Below are 25,965 nucleotides of genomic sequence, written 5' to 3'. Positions count from 1 at the left end.
GTAACGTATGAGCTCCTGAATGTGGCTATGTTGCACATTCATCTGTGTGGTTTTCAAATCACATACAGAGTGAAGCAATAAACATGTCAACTACCATGTTACTACCAACTTCAGTGTGTACCTTCCATGGCTTGAACTGCCTCTGTCATGTGATATACAAGCCACAAACTAGCACATATGTAAAAACTTTAACATTTTAACTCACCTCAACTTATAAAAACTAGAGTTGATGGCATCGATTCACTATTCTCCATTCAAAACTGTAAGGTGGTGAGCTGGCAGAATCATTAGCACGTTGGATGAAATTCTTAGCAGTTAATTCATCTGTTGCTACATTCTGAGTTCAAATTCCACCGAGGTCGAGTTTGCCTTTCATCATTTCATCATAAATTAAGTATCAGTTGAGTACTGGGGGGTGGGGGGAAAATGTAATCGACTTAACCTCCCCTAAAACTTCAGGCCTTGTACCTTTAGTAGAAAGGATTGTTATTATTTATTGTCAATGTAAGCAACTAACCCTGCCCAACAAAATTTCAGGCCTTGTGCCCATAGTAGAAAGGATTATTACTATTATTATGAATTATATTAGCCTTTGTGGCCAATAAAAGAATTTATTATTATTATTATTATTATTATTATTATTAAGAAGGAAGTGAATTGGTAGAGTCATTAGTATGCCACACAATATGCTTAGTGGCATTTTGCCTGTCTTTATATCCAGAATTCCAATTTTGCTGAGGTTGATATTGCCTTTCATTCTTTTTGGGATTGATAAAATAAGTACCGGATGAGTGCTGGGTTCAATGTAATCAACTAGCCCCTCCCCCAACATTTCAGGCCTTGTGCCTAAGCTTCCCAAACATAGAAAATTTTCTGTGTTTGGGTAACTGGATACGTTCATCAAAAAAAGACATTTAGATTAGAATTACCAAAGCCTAAGCTGCAATGAACAAAAATGGAAAAGATATGTAAGTCAGATCAACCTAGAAAAATCTAAATACTCTTCAGAACATTGGTTGAGTTGGCAACTAACTATGTGGTTAAAAAAATATCGCTGATGTTGCAAGAACCTTGATGACCAAGCAAGGTCAAATGTGCCTAAAACCATGGATTCTGAGGCTGTGCTTCAAGCTATAGAAGCAAATCTGGTGAGTAGCACTTGGAGAATATTAGATGAGCTTGGCATCTCATGGTTGTATGCCAGTGTGCATCGAAAATACCTGGCATTGGTTAACAGAAAGCGAACTCTTCTGCAGCAAGATAATGCAAGACCTCATATTGCTTGAACAACACAGAACAAACTCTAGGAACTTGAGGAAATCACCAAGCATATAGTCCAGACCAAACTATCTTTGATTTTACTTGTTCCAGTTCATGGCTCACTTCCTGTGCTTGCAATGCTTCATCAACTAAGAAGAGGTGGAAGTTCTTTAAAAGACCAGAACTTGTAGAAGGAGTTCCTTGTTTTAAAAGATAAGAACTGGTAGAAGCGTAGGATCAAAGACCTGACAGAAAGGAAGCTTCAGACAGTATAGCACAATGGCCTCTCCTTGAATGCTAGCCTGTTTTTTTTTAAATCTTGACAAATAAAGCAAATAAGTTACCAAGTATTGAAAAACTTGACTCAACACAATACTACATTTTATCAACCCTGAAAGGATAAAAAATCAAAATTGACCTCAGTGGGATTCAAACTTAGAAAGTGAAGAGCCAGAACATTTCCCCTGATGGTTCTCTCAGCTTGCTGTCTTTTAAAAATACCTTATCATGATCTCTCTCATTCTCTTTTTCCTACTTTCTTTTTTAGTAACATGTCTCTGATAGGAGACACACATGTACACACACAACAATAACTTCCACCAACCAGATTCAGTTACAAGGCTTTGATCAGTCCAAGGCTGTTGCAGAAGATACTTGCCCAAGGTTCCACACAGTGGGACTGAACCCGAGATGATGTGGATAGGAAGGAATCTTTCTAATCACACAACCATGCCTGTGCATAGCTTGTAATGATAATGTAGTGTCTGTTAGGAAGATACAGTGGATTTATATACTATTGATTGCTCCAAGTGGCCATGCAGATTACACAGAGAGAGGAAATTAGTGTTGTAATACTCATTCACAAATGAAAACGACCTCAACAAGGTTTTGAAACCAGGTGTGAGCTTCACTCACTGAGTGCTCACCTTTAATCTATGGCTTTCTTCAAAAGGAAATGTGTAAGATTCAGTTTTCTAGAGTAGCAGAGTCAATTAAAGTGTTTCTAGTTTATTCTTATTAATTATTTTACTTTATATCTGTAAGCTGACCTTGGTAGGATTTAAACATAGACATACAACATAACAAACTAAAGATAACACACCATATATCTGAGTTGTGTGTCAGCTGCATCAAGTCATAAGCTATTTATACTAGTGATGATGATTCAGTATCAGGAACAGTACATTATGAAAGTGCCATTCGATTTCATAAGGTTTCAAAATTTTCATTGCATAACGACCTAGTCATTGGTGCAGTTTTGCTGCAATACAGTGTGTAAGTGACCAGGATGCAAATGTATAATGAATATGTTTACACTTCATAAAATGAATTAAAAGTGAATATAGCAGTTTTTGCATGTGATTAAATGGCTGTAATGATTATTCCCTTTAGTAATTACTTGTTTCAATGCATTGTCTCAGATCAAGTAACTTAAACGACAACTTTAATTTCGAAATTTTGAAAGTATAGTATTTAGTTTCAATCTAATTTTAAATCCAGTTAGAATCAACTTTACTTTTAATCTCACTAACATTTCCAGTCATGTATTGGGATTGATTTTAGTGGCTATACCTTGCTCTTTAACAAATTTCTTGAGCTAAATTAAGAAATTATTAATAATGATGATAATAGACCTTCAATGACTTGATAGGTTGTTAATGTTAACCATTATTTTCCATGAGAGATGGTGTCCTAGAATTATGTAATTAGTTGTTCATTTGCTCTCACTTTGGCAAGTTATGATGAGGCTATACTGATGATATTCAATCAAGCCAACATACATCTGGTGATATCTTCCATACTAGCTAGAAGATGTAAAAAAATATTATTCATTAACATTTTTTTTCTCAACATAGATGCAGGTATGACTGTGTGGTAAGAAGCTTGCTTCCTAACCATATGGTTCTGGGTTCAGTTTCACTGCATGGCACCTTGAGCAATTGTCTTCTATTATAGCCTTGTGAGTGCATTTGGTAGGTGGAAACTGGAAGAAGTCCAACATATATATACATATCTATCTTTCTATCTGTCTGTCTGTCTGTCTGTCTCTCTCTCTCTCTCTCTCTATATATATATATATATATATATATATATATATATTATATATATATATATATATATATTATATATATATATATATTATATATATATATATATATATATAGATAGATAGATAGATAGACAGATACACACACACACACACACATACATACATATGTGTGTGTGTATGTGCATCTTTGTGTCTGTGTTCCACCACTTGACAATCGGTGTTGGTGTGTTTACGTCCCTGTAACTTAGCAGTTTGGCAAAAGAGACCAATAGAATAAGTATCATGCTTAAAAAAAAGTATCGGGGTTGATTCATTCAACTAAAACTTCTTGAAGACAGTGCCCCAGCATGACTACATTCTACTGACTGAAACAACGTTTATCTTCCATTAGCTTTTTAATGTTTTGTGCTTTAAAGATACTTTCTCCCACTTCAGTATTGTAATCTTTGATTACTAAAATCTCATAATCAACATTAATCATTTTGATTAATGTGAGTTAACATGTTAGCAGGTGGAACTGTGTACCTTACTTAAGGCTTGTGATAAAACATTTGCTTTCTACATATAAGCTAAGAATCTGTTTCACTACACCCTTGGTTATTTTCATTTTTACACAACACACATACACACACACTCTCTCTCATTCAATCTCTCTCTCTCTCTCTCTCCCAGTATTTTAGTACCCATCCAGAAACAAAAGCAAATCACCATTATCATCGTCGTTTAACATCTGCCTTCCATGCTGGAATGAGCGGGATGGTTTGACAAGAGCTGGCCAGGCAGAAGCCTCCACCAGACTTCTGTAACTGTTTTGGCAGGATTTTTATAGCTGGATGCCCTTCCTGACACCAACCACTCAGTAGAGTGGACTTAATGCTTTTTATGTGGCACAAGCACAGATGAGATCTGTTTTGGCAAGGTTTTTACAGCTGGATGCCCTTCCAAATGCCAACCACCTTACAGTGTGGACAGGGTCACAAGTACTTGCAAGATAAAAAAAAAAAAAATGAGGAAAAATTAATTTCAACAGAACACGTTATCATCATTCTCCACTGTGTGGCACCTTGAGCAAGTGTCTTTTCCTGTAGCCCTGAGCCACCAAAAGCCTGTCATATATCTATCTATGTTTCTGTGCATTAGTGTGCTTGTGACTCCTTGTCTTGACATCATACAAGTGAAGTCTCACGAAAACATGTCCAGCCATGGTGAAATATTATATCACTTGGAAACAGGTAAGGATTGGTGACAAGACAGCCATCTGACCATAGAAAATTTGCTTCTGTGAATTTTTTTCTGATTCATGCAAATATGGAAAAGTGGACATTAGAACAACAGGAATGATGACACTTTTGTCTGCCTTTTTCTTCTTTCTTCTTCCTATCAATACCCCTACAATTAATCATCATAGTTCTTAAGATGTATGTGAAATATATAAAAGAAGACTTAAACATTCTATAAATGTTTATATTTTTGTCTTAATTCCTACTATATTTTCACCATTTGTGGTTGCTTAGATGTCATAACCAAATCTCCTTGCAGTTTAAAAAATTTATTTGCATAATTTTATGATGTATTCAGGCAACATGGTTAGAGTAGATGATGAGATGCTGAAATGTTCCTGGCTTTAAGGGTCTCACAAAAGGCCTGGGTGGAGGCTCAGATTTCCAAGTTCTTTTACAGGGCTAAGAAAAACTGAAGGACCACTGAAACAAGTATGTGAATCTAAAATCTGTGAGGGGTATATGCTGAATAAAATCATAATTATCTGGTCCTCCTGTATTTTTTTTTGCCCAAAGCCAGAAACTTTTCAGCATCCCCTCATTGTAAGATAACAGGATAATGCCATTAGTAGGAGAGATTAGGAAAGACAATAAATGATTAAAGAAAATAAAAGACAATAAGAGTCAGTAAAGTATAAGAAGGTTGACAGATAGATTGATTGATTACCCTACATTTGGTATGTAACCTAGAGCAAGTCTTGTTGCTGGGTGTTATAGTTTATTTCTTATGAACACTTCTGAATCAAATATTCTTCTCAGACTTCCTTATTTCCTTAATGTTAACAAGTGCCAGAAGCAAATAATGTGTTTCCATGCAACAGTGGTTCAAGTTTGGTTTTTTCCTCCTAATGAAGTGTGCCTCTGTAATCCTAAGTCTGACAGCATCTATCCTCCCTCTCTAGTGTCTAGGTAGAAAAATCTCCTTCACAGTATAGGTTGTGTCAGAATAAAACACTGGGTGGTATGAACTTGTAGAAATGCTCTTTCACCCCATGGTAAAGGTGATCCTATGTATGTCATACCATAGGAACGTCATCTGGTATACCCTATTTGATTTTAATCACAGCCAGACACTGTCCATTGGCTGGATCATTCTGACTGGGTATTGATTCAGGGAGCATGCATTCGGTGTGTCATTGGTAGTGGTGATGTGTGAGTGATAGTTTCTGAGTGTGACCCTGTCTCATGATTCTAACAGGGACGTCAGATCTGACACTGTTTTTTAATTTATTTTCAATCATTTTCCCCTAATATAACAGGTCAATGTAGACCCAGTGTTTATTCTTTCCCCATTTCTTCCTTCAGTCATTCTCTTTGTATATATTGATAAGTTTGCCACGTCTTTGGTCATTTAAGGCTCCAATCTCAACAATGCCAGTCCAGTCATTACATTGCTGGTTCTGTTGTTGTCACCAGCTTATTGGTCTGCTGCTATACATCTGTACATTATTGGTGACTGTCACTGATGTGGATTTTGTTCTGTTTGGCCTCATGGACAGGTCCCTTGTGGTATGCATGTGCTTGTATGTTTACCATGTCACACACCTTTTCAACGAAACGTTGCTTGTATACCCATAGAGACAACATTTTAACAAAATCTATTCATGCTGAGTTCTCTATCTGGGCTTTATCACACCTGCTCAGGTAGCAGGTTGAGTTCAATAATGGCCACATTGTGTTTCAGTGTTTTTGGATACACCAAATCTGAGTTAGATTCTTTTCATCTTTTTCCCAAAGAATCAGATTTTATCTGCCCTGAGGCAAAGGAAACGTTGAAGTCCAAAAGGCTTAGTGGGCCATTCATGGCTGGGTGTTCAATGTTAAATTTGATGTTGTAGTGGGTGCTGTTGAGGATATCAGGGATCCTAGTCACTTCATCTCTGGAATGGGTTAGTATAAATGCATCATCAATGTCTCTCCAGTATAACATTGTGTGTTATCCTGCATAGAAGGCTTTGCAATCCAAGTTGTCCGAGTCTTGATTTATAGTGTATGGTATCTGATATACCTGTATTTGTCTATGTTGTATAAATACTTTCCACTGGCTTCTCTGAGTTATTTCTCTCAGCTCATTTTTGTTTAAATTATGCAAATTACTTGGATCATAAATGTATTCTACTCTTGTTTCATCTGTATTAATTTAAGTCCCTTGGCTACAGGAAATAATTCAGAGAATTGTCATACTAATGACAGCTATTGAGCCAGAAAAGAAGATGTCCATACAATAAGGCAGTTCCTTTCCTTAATGGTATATCAACTTTGGGGAGGCAGTGAGCTGGCAGAAATGTTAGCACACTGGACGAAATGCTTAGCAGTATTTTGTCTGCCGCTATGTTCTGAGTTCAAATTCCGCCGAGGTCAACTTTGCCTTTTATCCTTTCGAGGTCGATTAAATAAGTACCAGTTGACTTAATCCGTTTGTCTGTCCTTATTTGTTCCGTCTGTGTTTAGCCCCTTGTGGGTAGTAAAGAAATAGGTATATCAACTTTGGGTAATTCTTGAATTGAAAAATTTTACCCACTTCTCATTTGGAATTGGTCTTAATTGCCATTTGGTAATTATGACACTTCTTGAGGTGGAGTCAATTTGATAAATTGAGAATTTATGCGGTATGGTATTTGATTTTTCTGTGTTTGTCTTATGTTTTTAAAAAAGTATATGTTGGGTAATGTGATCCAAGGTTCTCTACACATTGGAAAAAGGTATGATGGTCATGGATGGAATGTCTTTGATCAATAGTCTATACAATCAAAGTTGCACTGGAGGTAAACAACAGCAGCCATTTGTATATTTTCAAAATAGTAATATTGAGTTGTTTTGCTCAATTAAAAAAAAAAAAAAAAAACAGTGTTGTCTTATGAAAGATATTTTTTCATCAAAGTTTTGTTCGTATTATCACTTTATTATATATCAACTTTCTTACATAATAATATGACAAATTATTATTATTATGATAACAATGACAGTAATTTCCTGCAATTATTTTTCTTTACAGTGATAAGTAGCTGCTTTTTACTGTGGGGGCTTACAGCTGACGTTTATAAAAGCCTCCGGTCATTCCCCTCAAAATTCTACTTGTAAAATTGCCTCCATCATATCCAACAAGCAAATGTTGTTTACAACTTTTCTTTACTTTTATATTTTTATATTCTATAAGATAGACAAGCAATTGAGACATATCATTAGAGAAACAATGAGCTAAACACAGTTTCTTTTATCAAATACTCTAGATATATTTCCTATTCTTCAACAATAGCCTAATGATGGACTGGTACGATATAAAGCCATTCAAGTTGTCTCAACTCTTTTTGCCAATTTTCACAACCTGGCACTTCTTTCTAACTGCTGTTTTGTTTAAGATTGTTAATGGCTGAATGTATCGAGAGCTCTATGAGTGGGCCTTTCCCCACCCTTCAACCAGTTTTATCCATTCCTGAATTTGCATATCAGATGTAAGTTAACAATCAGTGTTTAATGCATTGAGAGTCACCACCAATCAGGATGTGGATCTTCTCGTCTCTTATTGACTGTCATCATTTCATTCACTCACAACAAGAATCAAACAACGATCAACACTTGCTGTTGTTGTCTGATAATACCCCCTACACACTTATCGTCCTCCAGTCTTTCCTCTCTTACCTCTTCATTTCTTTCCCTACTCTCCTGCATATCCAAATATTTTTTTATCAGTGTTTTTACCATTTTTCTCATTCATATTGTTTTGACCTCACTTCTCAAAAAATTGACAAAAACACTTTTCTTTTTCAATTTTTTCCCTTTCTTTTTCTTTTTTATATAATTTAAAAGCTGTGTTTGATTCATCTCTACTTAGAATTGAAATTCAGGTGGGTAGATTTTGATGCTGTAATCTACCGTGATGATGTAGCTCTAAGGCATTGCTTTTAATGTATTCTGCAGCTGCAACTGCTGCTTAAAGCAGCTGCAAGAATAATATGCATCTATAACCATTCAGGCTTTCGAAAAAGGTTTCACTTGGCCCTTCGAATGGGTCATGCAAGAATCTACTGTTTAGTCTTGTGTAACCAACTTGAACAAATGCTACGTTTCCTTATTAAGCCCAATTAAACTGCCAGTTCTGTTAGCCAAGAAAGAGTAAGCTATTTACTTTCTCTAGCTCTACTGGAATAAAGTGTTACTAGCTACTATTGTCATAGCTCTTGTACAGATCCTTCTCAGAATCGTTTGAGTGCTCGCCACTGATTAATTGTAACAATCTTAACAAGATGGGAACTGCAAGTGCAGACACAAAAGAATTATTAATATAGCATGCATGTCCTTCACTACAAATAGACCAGCATGTGTCTATAGGTTTTAATTCTGAAAAAACACTCTTCACTTTTTTGACACTGTCTGCACTATAGTTTAACCCTCTTAATTCTATTCTAAGTAAATTATATTTTCTTTCACTTTTCAAAAAAAAAATTGGCTGCATTATTGTTGATATTTTATCAGGTTCTGCTAAGATGTGCAGCTGTTGTGCAGTGTTTGCTAAATTCCAATCATAAACTGTTTAGATATGAAGAATGTCAAGTTCTTATTTGCATATTAAATACTTGACTAAGTTTGAGCTGCAGTTTTCCTACCATACATACATGCACATGCACACTTGCACACATTTATTGACAATTTTGGTGATTTCATTATATAATTCTTTATATAATAAAATAGTTTATTGTTATGAATTTACTTTATAATTGTTCCTTTGTTAATTTTCTTTGGTTCAATTATTTGTTGAAACTTATAAACCAGATCATATCTAAGTTTTCATTTTTGTAAAACCATATTTTCGATCTCTGCTTTCCATTGTATCTGTTTAGAGTACTATAAGTTTAACTCCTTTTCTTTTAATTTTCTGTAGTAATTATATTCAAATTTTAAAGCTGTGAATCTATTCTAGTTATTAGAAAATATAAGTCTTTTTACCTATAATAAGCAGGATTTTTAGAAAGTATTTATTTTCAAAGTTTTTCTGCTAAATATAATCAAATTACAAACATTTTGTCTAGTTGCATATATTTTTTTCTTTTAACTTAGCTAATTGTCCTAGATTAATTGTTTATGTAAACTAACAGGAAAATTTATAAGTTAATTTGGTTCTTAAATTAATTAAAATAACTTTAGTTACTTTATTTTTATCTCCCAGTTTTTTAAGATACTGAGCAGTTAGTTTCAGTAAAGATATTAGATTCACCTTGACAAAACAAGTAAAAAGTATTGAAAAAGTTAAGCATTTAATAAATTCAGTATTCATTACTGTTTTCACTTTAGCTATTGGATTAAACTATCAAATATCTAGTTTAAATCTAGTTTATAAATCTTTCATTTTATGGAATTTTATCCTACATTTTAGTAGAGAATATTCATTATCTATGTAGCAGTATCTTTAACAATCTGTAATCAATACCTGGTCTATATATATATGTCTCTGTGTGTGTCTCTCTCTCTCATATATAGATATGTGTGTATATGTATGTATATATATATATATATATATATATATATATATTATATATATATATATATATATATATATAATGATATTTGCATGAATAAATTTATAGCATCCAGAAAATATGTATATGAGGTTATGATTCAAGATGAGGAAGGCATTTGTTGATATGTGTGGTGTAGCCTTTGTGTTTTGTATCTTACATGTGTTGAATGCTCTTCTGTATTTCTTTCATTATGACATAATTGGAACCATTTTCATTCATAATAAAATGTAAGAATTTCATTTCTAAATAATCGAATGAGAGTAAACTTTCTCAAGTGTTGTATATGCGTTGTCATTTGTCTTTTGAAAGAATACTATCTGAGGAATAATAAACTTGTATATAATCCTGCCAGTTCAAAGTAATTTTTGATTTGATTGTGCAGATACCATATTAAAATTTAGTCCAAGATGACTGACTGTTTAAACTTAATTAAACATCGTATGATTAGCAAAATTTCTTGAATTGATTATTGGTAACTCATCATTTTCCAACATTAAATTCTAACTATCTGTTCTGGAGGTAAGCTATTTAAAAATAGTGTTGTAGCTTTTTTTCTTTTATAACATTTCAAAATTAGCTTCGTGGGGCAAGAATTCTGTTTAAGGGAGCTAAATCAGAGAACTATTTTATAGTTATCTCCCTTCTACTCTAAAATTGATGATTCATAATTTATTGTAATGTCTAGTTTACTTTGCTATTCACTGGAGGACTCTAGTTCTTAACCATCTCTTAATGATATCGACTATATCTATATTTTTGGAACATGATCAAATTTTGAAAAGGATCGCTCTAAGGATTTAATCTAAATCTTATAGCAATATCTTAAATGACTTTAAGGATTGGTCTTTTCAGCAATTTTACTCATTATAGAACATCAGAATTTATGAAGTTAAAGGAACTCTAGAACAATTTCAGCATTTAATTAACAAGTTTACTTTAAAGTTATTGCCTTTCAACAATTTAATGGATTAACATTGTTACTTAAACATAACTAAAGTAAGTGAAAATAAAATTATCTGAAATTTTAAAGTACCTAGCCAAAGCTTAAGTAATATTTCATTTCATATATATCACTAACTAAACGTTCACATCAGTAATATTAGAAGGCTCTTCATAAAAATTTGTGATTTGAACTATTACTCCTAAATTTGAATCTTAACTGTAAACTTGACTTTGCTTAATAATATTTCAGTAAAACAATGGTTTCTTAACGTTAAAATGGCAATAAACACATTCAGAATTCAAAACGTAAAAGTTCCAAGCATAGAACTTTAGCTTACCGTTTAACTTATGAGATGTTCTACTAATGAATTACAATTAAGGAATATCTTGCTATCCAGACAAAAAAAAATCTCAGCAAAGGATGTAAATATTATTTATATGACATGTCTGTAATAACAGAGCATTTTGATAAATATTTCATACAATTTAAAGATTATAATATTTGATATGAAAAAACTACTTTTATTTCCTTACCATCTGAAATATTGCAACATACTATCACACAATAAAGTTTATAACTAAGGAGAAATATTTCAATAAAGAGAAAAAATTTGCAAAACTGAGTAGACGAGTCATTATCCACATTAAATGTTTAGTTTATTCAAGTGTATTTAGTAGTTACTTGAAATTTTAACTCTTTTTTTTTTCATATTTTATTTTATCCTTTATTCAAATCTTATTGAATATCTGAATTGCTATACATATAATTTCGTAGCTGTCTCAAAACTAAACTCATATCCCCAGTGAGAATTATAAAGAAAAAAAATCTTGGTTTTCAAAGCTATTTTATTTATTATTTTCAATAAGATGTTTTAATGTTACAAATGTTCGTCATTTTCAGTAAACAGATTATTTTATCAATACATGCTAAACTAATTCCACAGAGGAAGCACTTTCAACTAAAAACAGAATATGAAATTTTCTGTTAGAACAAGAATATCTTTGAAAATACTTTCCTTGTTTATCAATATACTACATGATTAGATATAATTCTAGAAGATTATGATCTTACATATTATTCAACCACTTTTAGTAAATAAGTGACTGTATTTTCAGATGCTTTACAAAAAAATGACATTTTTTCTGATATTTACTTGATTTTTTTTTTTTTTACTATAACTCTCAAATGGCTCAAGTCATCCGGTGAGAAGGTTTCATAACTGAATCTTGATTTCTGTGCACTGGAGTTATATCTGATTCATTTCGATTTGTTGTTAGATCATGCATGATAAATTTTTCTATTATACTAAGTCTTTGAGTAAGTAGTTGTCCAAGTTATTTGTCAAGCTGTAATTTTCCCTCCCTCTCATACTTTCTCTTTGTTTCTGTTAGTTTTGTTTAGGGCCTTAAATTGTTTCTCTGTTTACCCCCTGTGACCAGCTTATCGTGTCAAAACTGAACTACCAGATATCCAGCGCACAGTATGTTAGGCCACCAGCTGCCGTTGTAAGGATCCTCAGAGCCAGTTTTCATCCATTTCACTTCAATTGGTTATTGTGCATTTTACCAGTTAAGAATTACCCGCCCACTCAATGCCTAGATTGTGGCTATAAGTGAAGATAATTATATGTTACAAGGAAACTTGATCTTCCCATTACAGACTTAGTTCAGAAATGTTCAGTCTGCTGCTCTTTAGTATAGACCATATACTCTTAGTCTTCTAAAAGATGCATTCCATAAAATTTATATCTTTCTCAAGTTCATACAACTTGGAGATTTTAAAAGCCTTTACTAGTAATCATATAATTAAATATAAGTCTAAAAATAAACTAATAAAAACAATTTTTTTTTTATATTTGTCAAAAGTTTGATATATTTCTTATCATTTGCTTCGGCAATCAAGGTATTTTCATATATCTACCCTCTCTCGTACATAAGTAAGAATTGCAATGAAGACATTCAAAAGGACCCAAGTTTGAAAATGGACTACAAAGCACTCCTAATTTATCTTTTTCTCTTCTAAGTTTAAAAACAATTGAAATATATACTTTCTTTACAATGACTTTCATAGAAGTTAAAAACCTTTCTCCAGTCTACTTTCCAGTATGTCTAAATAAACCTGGCCTTGACTCATCCCACTTGTCATCTACCCCTTTCCTCATGCTATCATATTAAATAAGTTGATAGATATTCTTTGTGATAGCCTTTTTTTAGCCCTACTTTTTTCTCTCCCCCACCTTTCTCTCTACTATAGCTTTTCTTCTTACATTCACCGGGTTTGTTAAAGTAGCTGGATTTTTTTTATTTACTTTGAAGCACTATTATTTATCCTGATTTAGAATGCAGTCAACGCAAGATACAGTCACACCAAATCTTTAACTGTAAGTTAGGTAGTATTGTGAATAGATTTAGAATGAATAACTTATGAGGTAAAACTATAAAATCATAAATTGATGTGATGTGATTAAACAAAGTGATTCTAAAAGTAAAATTCTTTTTATTGTATCAGCTAAATTTTAAACTTTGATGATTTAATTTTTCACACAAACTCTAATCAGCAAAAGAGTCACATATACACACACACACACACACACACACACACACACACACACATCAGTACATTTTTAGGTAAGTGCTAGTTATTCATTTAGGCTCAAAATAAATCTCTGAGCTTTGGCTGCTTCATTTTATGCAGTTTCATCAACTATATGATTATTAATTTATCACTGATTATTTAAAATCAAGCCAACTAATTTCAAGAATGTTAATGCTATTTCAAGTATCCCCCAATCATTTTCAAGTTCAGCATATCTGTAAAATGCTCGGACAAATAATATATAATTTAAATATATATATATAATAGTTTATTTTCAAGATTAGTTTAGCAATAGTGAGTAGCTTATTTTTGTTGAAAAAGAAATCAAATTGCATGATGTTATCTATAAAAATAATTAAAGCAACAACATTTGAGTGAGTTATATGAACATTTAACCAATCAACAACTGGCTTTTACAAAATGTATAATAGATCAAATTGAATACGTTTAGCAAATCATGGTTTCCAACGAAAGATGAGTTCTATGGAAATATCTCCAATATATCATTGATCATCCAAGAGCAGAAGACAAGATATACTACTCACTGCTATCGAAGCAATGATGAATTAGTGAATAAGCTCCTTCTGTAAATCCCAAGCCATGTGAATTCTCATGTTAGATGACCCAGAATGATGTACTTTGATCAAATCTCTTGCAATGTCAACTTACAAATAGTAAGCCTCAGAAATGTCATGGAAGACAGGAACACTTGCAGAGAAGGTGTGGTTTTGATCTAAGGAACCCACCCGAAGCAATAAATAGATGTTTAGCTGATAGATGTCTTGACAAAATTTTCATTTTTTTTTTTTTAATCAATGAGTGAACTTTTCTTATGACAACCAGTAAAATAGTCAGTGTGATTTAATCATTTCTGTGTCTTTACCAATCTCAATACAAAATATGGTCTTGAATCTAGATGAAAACAAATCATTTGTCAATAAACTTACTTAGGCTATTCAGCAGTGATAACTGATAAGAGTGGTTTTAACAATAGCCATCCTTTGGAGACAGTACCAGATAACTGGAAACTTACCTAACAGATAGCTGATTATGATGTTAAACTTTGCAAATCATTTTTCTTTTTCTTCCTTTTCCAGCACAGCAGCAATGGAGGAGTCAGCAGACCTTGTCTTCAACTCTCAGAATATAATGAGTTTTAAATCTTCAGAGTATGACATCAATGACTTTTTAGAAAGTTTTAATCAGGTAAAGACTGTTATACATTTTGTAGAATTTTTCATGCAACCAGTGTTTTGTTCCCCCACCTCCAATCAGTCAATAGCTGAATCTTTGTCCCTGTGATACTATTGGATGTATCATGGTAATGTAATGAGTTTATCGTGTATATAGTGCTTATATCATCATCAAAATTTTAATGTTCTTTTACTCCATACTGACGTTGGTTGGATGCGTCTACAGTACAGTATATGACCATAAGCACAAGCATAACCATCAACTACCAATATCTGTTTGTGTGGGTTTTTGTTGGCTGCTACTTGGTAGACAAACTCTCTCCCTCTATCTCTCTCTCTCTCTCTCTCTCTTTCTTTCTCTCTGACATGTGTGTGTATATCCGGTAATGGAAGTCACAGAGAGGTTCATAGCCCAACTAATTAGGAAGAGAGTTTGGTTTTGTGCCAGCGAGAAGCACCACTGATGCTATATTCCTGGTAATGCAGCTACAGGAGAAGTACCAAGCCAAACATAAGCCCCTGCACTTGGCTTTTGTTGATGTGGAGAAAGCCTTTGACAGAGTCCCCTGCTCCCTTATCTGGTGGTCAATGTGGAAACTAGGGATAGATGAGTGGTTGGTGAGAGCTGTACAAACCATGTACAGGGATGCTGTAAGTAAGGTGAGGGTCAGCAATGAGTATAGCAATGAATTCAGGGTACAAGAAGAGGTTTACCTAGGATCAGTCCTCAGCCTCCTCTTGTTCATCATAGTCCTTCATGTAATAATGGAGGAATTTAAGTTGGGCTGCCCCTGGGAGCTCCTCTATGCTGATGACCTTGTTCTTATAGCTGATTCACTAGCAGAACTAGAGAAGAAATTCCAGATGTGGAAGCAAGATCTAGAATCAAAGGGCCTTGGTGTGTATTTAACACAAACCAAAGTCTTAGTAAGTAGGAAAGCGAATAAGTCACAAATCCTTTCAGGTAGATAACCCTGCTCAGTATGTAGAAAAACTATAGGTAGAAACTCCATAAGCTGTACTTGGTACAAGTTATGGACACATAAGAGGTGCAACAATATTGGAGGAAGGCTAACAAGAAAAATTGTCTTTGTGTGGCAGATGCACAGGTACAATAAACACTAGAAATGTAAAGAAAATAGACTCCATCAAATGCCAGAGGGGATACCTATAAGTAGTTGATAGCTTTCATTATCTAGGTGACCAAGTCAGCAGTGGAGATTGATGCTCCAAGACTGTGGCTGCCAGAATAAGAATAGGCTGAGCAAAGTTCAGAGAGTTTCTACGTTTGTTAGTAACAAAGGGCCTCTCTCTCAGAATAAAAGGCAGGTTGTATGTTGCCTGTGTGTGAACAGCCATGCTCCATGGCAGTGAAATGTGGGCTGTGAAAGAAATGAAGCTAGTATGCTTTGCTGGATGTGCAATGTCAGTGTGCATAAGCAACAGAGCGTGTCTTGAGAAAAAAACTGGACATAAGAGGCATCAGATGTGATGTGCAAGTGAGACGAATGTGCTGGTATGGTCATGTGATGCATATGGATGAGAACAGCTGTGCAAAGAAGTGCTGATCTTTAACTGTGGAGGGAACCTGTGGAAGAGGTAGACCCAAGAAGATGTAAGATGAGGTGGTCAAGCATGATCTTTGAATGTTGGGCCTAATGGAGGCGATGATGAATGACTGCGACATTTGGTGATATGCTGTGCTTGAAAAAACTCAAGCTAAGTGAAATCCTAGTTGTGGCTAATGCTGGTGTCGTGTAAATGGCGCCTGTGAAATTGTAATCATGACCATTGCTTGTAGCATGATCTTCAAATGGTGGCCCTCACAGAGACGATGACAAGTGACAATATGCTGTGCTTGAGAAGACTCATCAAACCAAGTGAAACTGTAGTCATGGCTATTGCCAGTATCGTATAAATGGCACCCATGAAATTCTAGTTGTGGCCATTGCTGGTGCATGTAAAAACCACCCATTATACTCTTCAAGTGGTTGGTGTTAGAAAGGGCATCCAGCTGTAGAAACCATGCCAAACCACACTGAAACCTTGTGCAGCTCTCCAGCTTACTAGTTCCAGTTAAACCATCTAACCCATGCCAGTATGGAAAGCAAATATTAGATGATGATGATACACATGAAGGATGAGTATAAGTAAAACTCTTACATTGCTTTCATTTTTTTTACCTGTTAGTTAAACTTACCCATTCAATAAATAGAGTTTAGTGTAATAAGTACAAAAACAAAATATGATGGACTAAAACCTTTGAAGATGGTGCCTCAGCATTCTTCAGTCCAATAGTAGAAATCGGTAAAAGTGTAAACAGAGTATTCTTCTTGATCATGTCATTTCATCTGTGGGGTCAACATCTTGAGATCAACTTTGAAAATGCCCAGTCAATAATGCAGAGAAGTGTAAACTTGTTTTTGTATTCCCACCAGTTCTGGAATATTCTCAAAAGCATCAACATGAGAATATGAATATTTCTTTGTATTATGTTTGTATTAATAGTATCAGGGCAAGTCAACTAATATGACATGCTACAGATCACCTAGCTGCGAGGAATAGGTATATCATATCAGCCTTGATTGGGTACAGATATATCATCTAAGACACTCTAATTGTAACACCTGCTCTTATTTATATTGAAGTGAACTGATATATCATTTTTTTAAGATAGATGGTTGTAATTTGAGAACAATCTATCTGCTAACAAATTGAGCGACTCCATAGAGGCTTTCTCATAAAATTAATAAATTCCACAATGTTCTACATCTGAAAATGTTACCTATCTAAAAGAGAGAGGTTATCTTTTGCCTATTTACTTTCTCCAGGGCCTTTAGAGACGTATTTACAGTTATTTCATAATACAAACAAATGTTCATGGTGTTGCTTTTGAGAATATTCCAGAACTTATGCTCTCAAAACCAATGTATAGTATATTTCCCTTTACAAGTTTCACATTGAGCTGGTTTTCATTTCATTTGATATCAATGCATGTTCTTGGTTTGTCATTCCAGAGAAAATAGGCATTTAATGACTATCAGTTCTATTTTTGTCATTCAGTGTTTGTGAACTTCTACAAATAATAGCTGTTGCTTATAACTTTACTTTGTGTAAATTGATGAGTCAACTTCAGGGTCTTTGTATGCCATCAGTTACCAGCATCTGTCAATTACTTGAGAACCATACATCTTTAGTTTATGATTTCAGCCAACTATGATACATTGAGATGGAATTCTGTCATGATCGAGTTACCAGTGCCTAAATGAGAGACAGACAGAAAAGCCTTGATATTTATATAAAACATACTAGTGTGAACATGCTGTCTTTAAGATAGCATGTTTTGCATTGATTCGATATCATTGTAACATATATTCTTATAGTGTATATTCATAAGTATGCATATGGCATGCATGTGAGAACAATACTGGCAAGACATACAACATGGATGAATCTCAAACCTCAGTAATGGAAAACATAAAGAAGAGCAATAAGATGAAATGCAATTATGTTAGAAAGAATGGGCATTTATAAAGTAATGAAAAATTACTGCTTAAATGCTGCCAATTAATTTACGTATATATATATATATATATATATATATATATATATATTATATATATATATATATATACATGCACACACACATTGATGCATTTTTAATGCAGTTAGTATTTATTACTAAATTCATTATCATCATATACTTTTATCCTGTCTTTGTATATGTATAGTGAAAAACTATGCCCAACTCATATCATTGTCACCCTTTTGATGCAAACCAAACGAAAGAAGTATATTGTTTGTTTGTATATAACATGCAGTCATATAATCAAACATTGTTATACAAAATGAAAGTGAAGTGAAGCAAGCCAATATGTAGATATTTAATAGCAATGTAAACTTAGTATTGTTAAAGCTATGAAATATTAATTCTTGGAAGAATGCCAGCAAAAAATGCAAAATTTAAAGCTTCAATATGAAATATTGCAAAGTAGTTGTTAATAGAACATACATTTAATATTAAAAAATAACAATCAACAAATGAAGAATATTAACTGAATAAAAAGAAAGTGGAACATAAATTGTAATAATATAAATGAATCCTACTACCAAAAAGTTTTCAACACAAAATTTGTCAATAACTAAAACAGGTTTAAAACAAAATATTATTGGTATTAAAGAAGCAAGAAGAAAGCACAGTTAATGATAATAAATATGTAAGTAAAAAGCAATGAAAATTTTTTAATGGCTTATATCACACACAATTAGCAAATGAAGTTGTAGAGATATTTGAGCCTGCGGTGTTTTTCCAAGTAGAAATTTAAATGAGAAGTTACTTGTGTTTGCAGTTGTGCATAAACTGTAGTCTTGGCATGAACACTTCACTCTGGTGGGGACAGTATAAAAGAGGCCACAGTATATCATTGCGCATGCATTACCAAAAATAATGTGCATTTTTTAAAAATAATATTGAAGATACAATTGCTCACTCAACATGAATAATGCTTTCATATCTTATATTACAGATGCATGTTAGAAGTACATATTTATTATTTTCAGGGAATTTTCCAGAAAACATTGCAGTATCAGACATGTTTAAAGCAGCTAACTCATGTATTTTCCTGGTTACTGGGTGAACTAGAAGAAAACCCTTCTGTTATTCCAGATTTGATATCACAAGGAATTCTTGATCTGATAAGTCATAAAACTTTTTTTCTTATTAAATAACATATTTTCAAAAACTTCTGCAACTTTGTCCTGTGTGTTGTTCATTCTCTTTCCGATGAGCCTTTGCAGCATAAATGAAGTGAATTTTATTCAAGAGTCAATCAAAATCTGCTTGTAAACTTGGTTTGCTAAGGAATTACAGCATTAATGGAAAACTAGTTAACAAACTTAGTTGTGATTTGAAATAAAATTTTAGCTACTCCATGTACTGGCAAGTTATCTATTATTTTCTTTCTGACTCTTATTAAGAGATTATTTTATTGGAGTAAAAGTTTATTTTTATTAGATGCTGATTAAATATGGGATCTAGACTTGTGAAAAAAAGACACTGATCAAATAATTTAATCTCTTCAATTTCATATTTACTATAAGTTATATGTTTTCCTTATATTTTCATATAGAGAGTCACTATTGATCTAGCAATCCTATTTGATTCTCTTTCTGCTTTCTTTCTATCATCTCCAGAACTACAACTCTTTATCTATATTTTCTGTACAGCCGTCAATCTATGTCAACATCACCACTTTGGGACAGTCTGCAAACTCACCAAACACTTACTAGGACTAAATACTGATTTACAACTCAGTATCTAAGATTTGGAAAACTTAAGAAATTTTTTTCATTTATCACATTAAGATAAATAGAAGTATTAATTATTGAAGTATACAACCATGAATGATAAATTGTACAAATTTGAGAGAAGATGACAAGATCTAAAGACAAGGAACTCATATATTATTACTGTCCAAAAAGAAAGATAGAAAAAACCAAATTTCTTGGTTGACCAAGCTAGAATACAGAGGGATTGACTTAACCCTCCTTTGTTAGACAAATCTCTAAAACATGCAAGTATATGAAATGGAGTGAAGGTCATATGTGAATAGAAAGGAAAATAGTAGAGGAATTAATAACAGTAATATAGGATAAAATTTTATAACATTTATATATTGTCAGTAGCAGCTATTAAACATCCTTCTTTCTTTATAAGCATGTTAGATATTGCTACATACAGTGCAGTATGTCTCTGCATATTTTGTTCATTTATCATCTTACCTGTGTAGAACAATGCTTTTCCATCTAATCTGATTATTTTATCTCTTCTTTTCTTCACTCTGTAGTAGAGGAGCCTTCCAACAGCAAATCTTGATTCCGTTTAAAAACATTTTTTTAATCAAAAATTTATTATCTGATTACATTACTTACTTGATTATCATCTCATATTACATTGTCATATTTTTTTCATTTATTAATTAATATTTCTCTTGCATACATTAACTAATATCATATCTCCTACGTACATTAGCCAAAATGCTAAATGTTTATTTATTATTTCAATAATTTTGTGAATATATCACATATGGTCCTCTACGTTCATTGTATGTTTCATTCATGCATCTTAAACACACCTCATATACTTCTTAAATGAGAAATTATTTGTTGTCTGCCATTGGTTCATGAGCAGTTCATTATATAACATAAATAAAAAGAAGCTACTTTATCTCAACATACCAAAAGATGGCTTCTAGAAGTAATGTGTCATTATTGTTTATATTGTCTCCAGTCATGTGAAAGTTTGATCAAAACATATCCTTATAATCTTCTTTACTCTTTAAAATGAGTGAACCTAAACAAATTGATATTGTATAAATTGTGACTAAGAAGTAAACCACTTTCAAACTGAGTTTGCAATCCCATTTTCAATAGATATCACAAAAAATTGCCACTCTTCCACAGACAGAAGGATTGCCTGTTCATAAGTATTATGATTACATAGAATATACAAGCATTTGATGATTGAGTTTGTTTTCTTTCATTATTATATTTTGTTTGATATTCATGGCACTTTGGATGGAAAAGATTGTGTATATTGAGATAGTTAAGTATTGCTGGATTGTTTTGTTTTATATATATATATATATCAATCATCAAATGCTTGTATATTCTATGTAATCATAATACTTATGAACAGGCAATCCTTCTGTCTGTGGAAGAGTGGCAATTTTTTGTGATATCTATTGAAAATGGGATTGCAAACTCAGTTTGAAAGTGGTTTACTTCTTAGTCACAATTTATACAATATCAATTTGTTTAGGTTCACTCATTTTAAAGAGTAAGGAAGAGTAGGGATATGTTTTGATCAAACTTTCACATGACTGGAGACAATATAAACAATAATGACACATTACTTCTAGAAGCCATCTTCTATTATACATTATATATATATATATATATATATATATATATATATATATATGCTGATGCTCTTCATATTACTGTCAAAGCAAAGGTGGTGAGCTGTCAGAATCATTAGCATACCGGACAGAATGCTTAGCAGCATTTTTTCCACTAAGTGTATTGTCTGGCTTTACATTCTGCATTCAAATTCCATCAACGTTGACATGGCCTTTCATCTATTTGGGGGTCATCAAAATAAATACTAGTTGAACACTAAATTGATGCAATCAACTAAAACCCATCCTTTAAAATTGCTGGCCTTGTGCCAAAATTTGAAACAATAGTACTGTCAACACAACTGTGAAGTAAGAGGAGAATTAGCTTTCTGGTAATAGGGTTTTAACAGTGACTGTAATAAGATTGTGAAATCATGCCTGTGTGATCAACCATTCAGTACCTTAACTTTAGTTTTAACTACGTATCGTAAAGAAAGAAATTGTTAATCCTCAATGTCAATGCATAATAATGTTTTTATTTCAATTTTAATGTTCAGATTTTATTACAATTTTTGTTGAACTGTCTGAGGAGCAAAAGCTGAACCCTTTGTCTTTGCCAGTATTTGAACTTACTTTGGAGATTGTAATTGTAAGTATTTTTGGAGTGAATTTTATTTGTATCAGCCAGTTATTGACACTTGAAATATACCGTATAATTCTGTTAAAAGAATTTCATTTTGTTTATTTGATTATAGTGAATTACTTTTAAACAGTATGTATATATGTAACACTTTTGTAGTTTGTGCATATATGTTCACTGTGTTGGCAACTTTTTATATCGGGCCTTGTTTTACATGCTACAGAAATGTAATCAAAACTCTGGCAAGATTTGAACTCACTGAACATTTCATAATTCATTCATCTTTCTACCCACTTCATACATACTGGACATTTTGTTCAAGGAATATATTTTAAGAATTTAAGGAATAGATGACACTTTTAAAGAATATTTAGACAATATTACAATTTTTCTCTGTGGATTATGGCATAACTTATTATAATTTATTATGTGTAGGTTTGTTCAAACATCAGGTAACAAATTCTTACCAACTGAGTCACCAATGTTTGGACATTAATGGATTGTCTATAGGGATAACAACAAAAATGAGTTATGTAAAATTGTTCTTTTTTATTTCCTATATATCAACAAAAATTAGTCCTCTTCCAATCTCATTGGTAAACTAACTATGATAATTATGCAGCACTTGATTTATGGCTACAAATCTCTGCATATAACATAACAGATCTTAATTTATATCAGTCATGACAAGTTTACTTACGTGTATTTGTGAGAATACTTAATTTCGTGTTTTACAAAATCAATCATCTAATGTCTCACAGAAATGTATATACAAATTTTCTTGTGTTGCAATTCAATAGTATTTTACAATTGTGTGCAAGCAGATAAATGGTTATCAGTGAAGAGAAAAATCAGATAATATGCATAGATTTAAACTGAAATTATTCTGTTGAGGCTAGACCAAGGCTAACATTTCACTAGGAGAGGGAGAGAGAGAAAGAGGAAGCCAGTAGTTTATTTCTCTTCAAATACCACAATGTGACTGAATGGATTATCAGTTTCTACTTGGCTAAAATAACAGTAAACTAAATCTTTTACATGAAGCCACTATATATATATAAAATTTTGAAGATTGTTTGAGGTTAAAACTCAAATTTATAAAAATACATAATGAGGAACTAGATTTTTGCAATTTCAAATCCCTTTAGGGTCTTAATAGGTCAGCTACACTTTTAACATACCCTCTGAGTTGAAAATCAAATGTTTTGTTGATATTATCAGATCATGCATACATTTTATTATGCACATTATAGAATGTCTATTCACATAAAATTTACTTTCAAAAACCTATAACATATATTGTATAAGCTGAAGTGAGTCTGAAGGGACAGAAAATTACGATAGTCTTTTCCTTGCCACATATTATTATGATTCATTGAGATATTTGACACTTCTTTGCTGAAGTTTTTTTTTTTTTATGTTTGAAAAATATGCTTTTACTTTATAAAAGGTTAATTTTCATTTAGGGAAGGGCTAACAAGGAAAATTAAAGGATATATTTGCCAGGAATGTTACTAGAAGTGAAGCCTAAGATTCAGTCTCCAGTGATGCATCAGAGATGGTGATGATAGTAGTAGTGGTTGTGGTGGTGGTGGTGGTGGTGGTGACAGCAGTAGTGGTGGTGGCGGTGGTGGTGGTGGCGGCAGTAGTAGTAGTAGTAGTAGTAGCAGCAGCAATAGTAGTAGTAGGAACAACATCAATAATATAATGATGGTGCTAATGTGTTAATGTGTATATATGTAATTGAAGCCGCCTTCCTATCACCCTCCGTAAGTAAGCCAAAACTCACATTGTCTCTCTGAAGGTAAACAATGAACTAACAAGCCTGTTACTTCAGCTATCCACTCTGGGGATACCTAAGAGAAACTGTAAGAAAAACAGAAAGGGGAGGAAGAAGTGTTCATTGGCAGATACATTTGTTAACCCTTTCGTTACCAACCCGGCTGAAACCGGCTCTGGCTTTGTAGTACAAATGTCTTGTTTTCATAAGTTTTGAATTAAAATCTTCCACCAAACCTTAGTCACAATTTATGTTCCTAACACTAACTTAATGATAACCAAGTTATTTTTACTAAATTCTTTATTATATTTAAAATAATTGAAAAAAACACAGCATCTCAAAATAAATACGGTAATGAAAAGGAGAGAGTTGACATATGGGCTGGCTACTCAACTTGCTGAAAATAGCAATCAAAACTCTAATAAATCCTACTCTATAGTTTTAAATAAATGCTATATTGAACAATTGTTCTTGATATACAGTTTTATTTAACTACAACTTATCTGGGAAAACAACAACAAAGCTTACTTCAAACCAAGAAAGCAAGGTCTTTGTGTGGATGCTTGACCTGCTAGAAAGAGTTGGCAAATTCCTACAAATCATACTCTACTGTCTTAAATTAGTGAAGAAAACATTAGAAAACAGTCTATATGTACAAACAGATAAGGACCCTAGGATTTGATTCTCTGCTAGTAATAATAATATCAAAGTTTTACAATATTTTGGTAACTTATGTGCTTTATTCATCAAGTTACAACAAAAGCAGTCTAGCATTCAAAGTAGAGGCCATTGTGTTACATCATCAGAAGTCACCTTTCTGCCAGTTCTTTGATCCCACGTTAATGCCAGTTCTTGTCATTTAAAGAAAGAACTCTTACTAAAGCTTTCACCTCCACTTGGTTGACGAAATGTTGCAAGTACAGGAAGTGAACCATGGATTGGAGCAAGTAATAATCTGAGGGAGGTATTTTTCCACAACCATAACGTGCATAAGGGCCTGCTTCTGGAACCTGTCGCCAAACATGGGTGTTTTGAACTCAAGGTGATGCTTTGTGTTTGGTGGAATTACAAGGAGATAATTCACTATGGTCAAACTATTGATACTCCAAACAGCTGAAGCAGATTTATGCTCCTGTGTGGAAAAATACCCAGCTTTGGTTAACAGAAAGCAATAAGATAAGCAATAAGACAACACAAGACCTCACATCACTCAAATGACACAGAATAAAATCCAGGAACATGAGGGAATTGAACTGATGCTATACCCAGCATATAGTCCGGAAGTATCTCCCTCAGATTATTACTTGTTCCGATTTGTGGTTCACTTCTTGTGCTCGTGACACTTAGTCAACCGAGTGGAAGTGAAAACTTCAGTGGACAAGAAATGGGATCAAAGAATTGGCAGAAAGGTGGCTTCAGATGGTGCAATATGATGGCCTCTACTTTGAATGCTAGACTACTTTTGTTGTTACTTGATGAATAAAGCAAATAGGTTACCAAAATATTGCAAAACTTTTGACTCAACACAATAACTCTTATTAATTTATGTTTTAATACTAGAAACTCTGCACAACTAAGAATGATTACATGTCATAATAGATTATTATATAAAAAGTTAAGCAATTAAATAATAATCTATTATTGAAGTATCATATTTGTTCATTGGCAGTGGCATTATACATTCTCTATTCCATGATGGCATGGGTTGGATGGTTTTTCTGAGGCAGTGTTTTTCAGCTAGATGCCCTTCTTGTCACCACACTTTTAAGTCACATCTTATGACATGCAAGGATGTGGTGTAGCTATTTT

At 33.0% G+C, this 25,965-nt stretch overlaps 1 protein-coding gene across 1 annotated transcript in view; it reads left to right on the top strand.

The window, feature by feature from the left end:
• LOC115214811 (synaptonemal complex protein 2-like) overlaps nucleotides 1-25,965 on the top strand; it is a 176,117-nt gene that overhangs the window by 34,855 nt on the left and 115,297 nt on the right. Inside the window, exons 2-4 of the mRNA XM_036505383.1 lie at nucleotides 14,742-14,850; nucleotides 19,398-19,532; nucleotides 22,287-22,385. Of these exons, the coding sequence (XP_036361276.1) occupies nucleotides 14,752-14,850; nucleotides 19,398-19,532; nucleotides 22,287-22,385 (333 nt within the window). The 5' untranslated portion in view covers nucleotides 14,742-14,751. The remainder of the gene's footprint in view (nucleotides 1-14,741; nucleotides 14,851-19,397; nucleotides 19,533-22,286; nucleotides 22,386-25,965) is intronic.

This window comes from Octopus sinensis, linkage group LG8 (genome assembly GCF_006345805.1).
Source record: "Octopus sinensis linkage group LG8, ASM634580v1, whole genome shotgun sequence".
Classification (NCBI taxonomy): domain Eukaryota; kingdom Metazoa; phylum Mollusca; class Cephalopoda; order Octopoda; family Octopodidae; genus Octopus; species Octopus sinensis.
This window is presented reverse-complemented; position numbering and strand designations above follow the sequence as displayed.